The sequence below is a fragment of the Otolemur garnettii genome, unplaced genomic scaffold (genome assembly GCF_000181295.1).
Source record: "Otolemur garnettii isolate 467f Iridium unplaced genomic scaffold, OtoGar3 scaffold00056, whole genome shotgun sequence".
NCBI lineage: Eukaryota > Metazoa > Chordata > Mammalia > Primates > Galagidae > Otolemur > Otolemur garnettii.
The window spans coordinates 8,019,393-8,025,736 of NW_003852451.1; the positions used below are offsets into that span (position 1 = coordinate 8,019,393).

Sequence of the window (6,344 nt, forward strand, 5' to 3'; positions counted from 1 at the left end):
GAGCTTCACGATGGGAAGCCAAAGCTTCTGGCCTGGAGTCGCGTTTTGGCTCAGTCCTGTCATTTTCTGAGTCCTGAGAGTATTTGTACCTGGACAAATGACCAGTCTGAGGATCACATGAGTCCTGCCCAACCCCTAGGACCCTCTGGCATGTGCTTCCTTTTCCTCCTGTGGCTTCGCTCTCTGTGGTCTCAGCTTGGTACCACCATCGTGGGCCTCCCAAACCCTCACTCCGCCCACTTATTCTGTGTATCAGGGTGCTGTTTATTTTTTTGAGTAATATATGATTACATTACAAGCTTTATTGTGTCCCCACAAAATTCATATTTTGAGTTCCTAACCCAGAACCTCAGATGTGACTATTTGGAGATGGGGCCTTTAAAGAAGGGACTGAGTTAAAGTGAGGTCATTAGGACGGACCCTAATCCATTCTGACAGGTGTCCTTATGAAAAGAGATTAAGACCCAGGAGAGACAAGGAGTGCGCACAAGAACAGAGAAAAGACCCCGTGAGGACACAGCGAGAAGCCATCACCTGCGAGGCCAGGAGAGAGGCCTCAGGAGAAACCAAACCTTGCTTTGGACTTCTAGACTCTAAAACCATGAGAAAAAAAAATTTTTTTGGTTGTTTAAACCACTCGGTGTCGGTATTTAATGGCGGTCCCAGCAAACTAAAAAATTATTCCATCATTTTTTGCTTACATGTTTGTCGTCTTTCTTTTCCATGAGACTCTAAGTTTCACTAAGGTGAGCCCTTGTCTGTCTTGCACCCCTGGCACCAAGACCTGTCCCAGAATGAATAAACTACTTAAAACCCTATATTTTTAGGTAAACAATACCGTTGAGATAGATCTAAGCCACCAAAAGAAAACCTTCTGGAATTTGAAATGAAACCATTGTTTCCAGCAGCATAAAGGAATGGGTTTTCTGCTGGTTTAAAACAAAACACTGGAAGCACATGAGCTGCCCAACGGCAGGGTGCTGAAGTGAACCCCTCTGGGCCTCGTGCCAGGCACGGATGCTGATTTCTGAAGCTTTAAGGGCAAATCCCTTCCTCTATACAGAGATGGAATTCTGAATACTTGTCTTGTTTGACAAGAATATCATCTATTTGACCATTTCTCAGCAGTAATAGCAGCATATTTCCCAAGCCTCGTAAAAGGGTATAGATACATTATCAATAATTTCTCATAAGTTTTTTTTCCCTTTTTCCTGGAGCATTTCAACCTGGTCTGTGCATACTAGATATTCATGAGTATTTTTAAGTTCTGCTTTATATCATATGCCATAACTCATTTCAGCCAACAATTTCTTTTAGTGCCCTTTTATACATGACAAATGGAGCATCAGATATTATAGCAAAATATTTTGGCACTAAGGCTGCAGAGGCTTCTGCAGAGAGGTTAAATAACCTCACAGTACACGAAACCAATAATGAGCTGGAACATGATTACCTCTGATCCCTCAGCCCCAGGATTTCTGCTTGCTCACTGAGAAAGGTCTCTCTCTCTCTCATACACACACACACACACACACACACGCATGTTTCCATTAAAGAAGGCATATGAAATTATTTATGAAAAAGTTAAAAAAACTACTTGTTCTAAAACTACCATTATGCAGAATACTTTGTCAGGAAGAATATAAAAACAAAATGGTCATTTTAAACACAAAATAGGAGATTCAAACACAAGGCACAAACATCCGCCAGTAGAAAGTTCATGTGTGTCTGTCCACATGTGTGCCTCCCGGGGTTAACCAGCACACTTTTCTAGGTGTGCTAACTTCTTGATCGTTTGACTGTCACTGTTTCCCACCATTTGAGCCGACCTCAGCTCTTCCCCCACCCACTGGCGCACCTTCTACTTCACCTCTTCCTTGATGGCGTGACCCCTATGCCCTCCTTGCTCTTACTTCCCTCTTCCAACTTCCATTCTCTCTTCTCGAATCACCTACAAGGCATTTCCATTGCAACACCCCATGGCCCCTTAAGTCCAGTGCATTTGAACAAGAACACATCACCTCTCCCCCAAAGCCAGTTTCCTTTTCTGATTGTTTTGTTTTTCCACTTCTTTTTACATAGTAGGGACTTTGAAAACTGCCTACACCCATCAAATCTGGTGTGAAAAGCAGATTTAAGATAGTTGTTGTCACATACTCACCTTTATCTTAACAATAACATCAGATTGAGATATTTAAACACACAGTGCATGAAAATAAAACAGAGATCCACACCATATTGCTTTGGGGACATCACTCAACCACACTTTGGAATAACTGCACTCATTTTACATCATCTTTTTCACCTTTCATTAAATATATTTAAGAAACACATGAGAAATATCAACATTTCTCTCAATAAATAAAACAATGTGACCAGACAACACCAACATCCAAATGATCAAACACACAGATACACAAATATGGAGCAGAGATGGAAGGCAGATTATCCAACATAACACCTACTTGTAAAATACCCCAAGGTTGTAAGAAAAAGCAAGCCATGATGCAACGTATTAGCTAATGAAAGCCACTGTTTTGTGAGTCCCATTCATTTCTGCCATTCACAGGCAAAAGAGCTGTAAGGATCCCGATCAGGCCAGTACTGCCATCTCAACCACCATATTTGCCTGTTAACAGGGTGACAAGATCCCAGATGTAGACACAGACACTTCCCCACGAGAGAACATGAAAGAATGGTGAACAATGAGCAACGGTGGCTGCAGCCTGGCTCCCCAGGCGCAGGACACATGGACCAGGACTGTGTGGCACGTGTGTTAGTTCACGATGGGAACTCGACAGAGGTTTGTGAGCATGTGTGTGACAGAAGCACAACCCTCTTGCGAGGTGTCGCTTCAGTGAAGACATGGATCTCACACGAATGAGCGAGTAGTACCTGTGACGGTTTCATTAAATGGTCCTGGACCCTTGATGGGAAAACCATCAATCTTGATCCATTCACCTCCTAGATTAGGGAAATGCAACTTGATAGTTAGAAACGAGGACTATGGGACTTTCCACATTTCAGTGCATCCCTAGCACACAGTGAAGTGATCTTTTCAGCAGTCACTCGGGACACCTAAGCTTTGTGACAATACATAGTTTTGATCTCTTGCAGAGTTTACTCCAATGAGTATTCAGAAAGTTCAGGCAAAATACTAATAACCCACACTGAAGCTATTTTAAAAGAAAGGATAAATCTCTTCTCCTTTTCTGTCTTTCTTTGTTTTACAAATATAACAAGTTCTTGTTCAGGAATTCTTTAATAATTCTAAATGTATATTGACCTGAACAAGCAAGGAGGGCTGTCTCTCCCAATCTAAGTAACAAAACTCCAGCCTTCAATACTAGAGAAGACTTACCAGGTAGGCTTTCAGCTCTGTACACTGGACGGCTGACTCCATTGTGGTTTTCTGCAGTAACCAGCACAAAGTACACTACCCCCGGCTCTGAAACATATGGTTCGTATCAAGCCACCGTTTCAAATTTCCAGGGATGACACAATTTGACTCACTAGCCATCTTCCTTATACCAATTTATAACTAAATATGAAATCTGAGTTAAGTGACAAGCTCAATAATAGCTTTCTCTCTTTTTTTATTAAAATCACATACATTCTTCTCATATAACTGAAACACACCTGACCCAAAGAACATGAACTTCACTTAGTACAAAGTAGGTGGCATGTGTAATAAGCCTAGATTCAAAAGCAGTCCACAAAAAGAGATTTTGCAATTTTTAACATGAAATCGATATAGGAAGTAGAAACACACTGTCCAATAAATACATGCTTGAACACTGCTGTCAGTAACTCTGAGTGACATGCCCCTGCAGAAGCTCCACATGGAAATCTCCAGAAGATAATCAGAAATGTCAGTGTAACTCATAAATTCAGCACATGGGAAATCTTCACTGCAATATGTTAAAGCTCCATGAAATGTTCTCTTTCTCACAATAAAATGTACCCCTTACTCTATCTGCATGTTGTTTTTGACCATTTCAACAAAAATCTAGAAAAAATATTTCCTAGAATCTTGGAAACGCTAATCATGTAGGGGCCAACGTCAAGCAGCAGAGGTCTCTTTGGCTGAGCTCCTGGAGCTGTTGAGATAAGAAAGGAAACCAGAACACCACGTCACAAAGGGAGTGTATCCCGAACCTGGAGTTTCAAAAAGCAGAACTCCAATTGTGCTGGTTTTCCTTGAAATGAATCATGATCTTGTAACTGGTAAGTGAAGGTGCCAATTTCCTTGAAGAGATGGAAGTTTGTGGGCATTTCAGGCAAGAAACAATAATTAAAGAGGTAAGTTCTATCCAGGGCAGTAATGATAATGATGCTTCTCGAAACAAGGAGCCTTCCTTTAACAGCAGAGGCCCAGGACCTGCAGCTGGGCTGACACCATCTGGGGGCCTGCTGTGACCTGTGATCAAGACTGGTATGACTTCTGTCTGACTAGGGCAGGACCTGGGGCACTAAGGGTTTGCCACACTAATTGAGAGACCGCTACAATCAGGCAGAATGCAAAACTGGGCTTCGCCAGACACCTCCTCATTCCCTCGTGTTTGTATTTCAAAGCAATTTAATCCACATGTCTCTGCCTCCCATACGGTTAGCCGGTGAGAAGGCTGCTTAGGAGACACTGTCTGTTCTTCAGGGAGTTCTGGGCCCCTCTTTCCACATGTTTTTCTTCTCTGCAGCACTTATGACAACCCAAGGTCTGAGCAAACAAATAGGACCTTGCTCATGCCTCGGCCTATAGACTCCCCATTAACCTCCCAGCTGGGCTCAGAGGAACTCGGGGGCTACACTGATGCAGGATAGACTCTGAGAAATGTACATTTGGCTGAAGCCGAGAGGAAGGAAGTCTCCCTTTTATACACTTCCTATTCTGTCATGCAGGAAGCATAATATCAAACCCAGGAGGTGGAAGGAGTGAGGTGGGCCACGGCTGGGGGACGGGTACTGAGCAGCCATGAGCTGAGCCCCTGGGAGGGGTGTCCAACCTTTTGGCTTCTCTGGGCCACACTGGAAGAGGACAAACTATCTTGGGCCACACGTTAAGTACACAAACATTAACGAAAGCTGATAATCCAAAAAAAATCTATGCATAATTTTTGTGATATCTGACACCAGAGATAAGCAAAATAGTCCTCATATAATCCACATGTGCCCCGAAGGCCAAGGTTGAACACCCTTGTAAGGATCAAAACGCCCACATGGCAAGGGAGACCTAGTTTTCCACATGCTGACTTCTGTTACTTCCTTATGACCCAAAGTAAGGTCAGGCCACCACATGATAGCAGAATACATGGAGTTTCAGGATACTGGAACCAAAATAGAAGATGGAGGATCCAGAGACCAGCTCAGATCCCAAGTCCAAAACCACCTACATCTGCACTCTCATGAAGATACGGATGGAGGCAAGATCTAAAATGTTCCAAACTTCCAGAATCAAATTAAAATTAAATTTAGACAGGGAGAAATGTCACACCTTTAATCAGATGTGGCTAAGCATAACCTATTCCACACACCTTGATGGGGACATAGGACTTGAGCAACCACTGACTGTAAACTAAGTTAGAAGTCTCTAGATTAGCCTGCCAAGTTGTCTATTAGTCAAGTTCCTATAAGACAAAAAAAGGTCAGCATACTTTCCAAGAGCACATTCAGGAATTAAAAATTGTTGGCTACATCAGTGGGGAGAGAGGACCACTTGAGTTCAAGTGCACCGATGGGGAAGCCCAGTGGCAAGGTGAAGGCTGTCAAGTGATAGCCTCCTGAGGAAAGCCTCTGAACTTGGGTACCCCTTCCCAAAGAACCACAAGTTCCCTCAAGTCCAGCCATCCTTTGCCTCACAAACAGTCACCCTAAGAATGTAACTGAGCATCCTGGTGAACAGCTAATTCTGTGACAGCGAGATCACAGGGTCACTTACCCACATCCTCAATAAGGAAGGAGTATGTCTCCGCATTCACCTTGATGTATTTAAGACTTTTCAGTGACTTCCCATAGGCAATGTTGTAATGCTCCACAGGTCTACTGGAGGCATCTTTGGGTGGGTCCCATGTGACTTTCAGGCCCATTTTGGTGGGCTGCAGTTTCACGTGCCTTGGCTTCAGTGGGTGGTCAACTACGCAAACAGCACAGCTATCAACTTATGGCAATAGCAGATTAGGAAGATGAATTTCATGTTTTCTGATATTGTCAGCAGAAAAGTAAATGACATCTGATGCATTTGAGCCTAAAGGCATTAAGTACGATATGTCTGCACATCTTTACAGAGTGATAGCAAAACCTACACTAAACCCACAGGTTTTGTGTATTCTGGCTAACTGTGGGTGGTA

The 6,344-nt window shown here is 43.1% G+C and overlaps 1 protein-coding gene across 1 annotated transcript in view; it reads right to left on the reverse strand.

Moving 5' to 3' along the window:
• FNDC1 (fibronectin type III domain containing 1) overlaps positions 1 to 6,122 on the reverse strand; it is a 63,763-nt gene extending 57,641 nt beyond the window's left edge. Inside the window, exons 1-3 of the mRNA XM_012806726.2 lie at positions 5,936 to 6,122; positions 3,362 to 3,448; positions 2,896 to 2,964 (exon numbers count right to left, since the gene is read on the reverse strand). Coding sequence (XP_012662180.1) covers positions 2,896 to 2,964; positions 3,362 to 3,448; positions 5,936 to 6,083 — 304 coding nt within the window. The 5' untranslated portion in view covers positions 6,084 to 6,122. The remainder of the gene's footprint in view (positions 1 to 2,895; positions 2,965 to 3,361; positions 3,449 to 5,935) is intronic.
• Between the last annotated feature and the right edge of the window lie 222 nt (positions 6,123 to 6,344).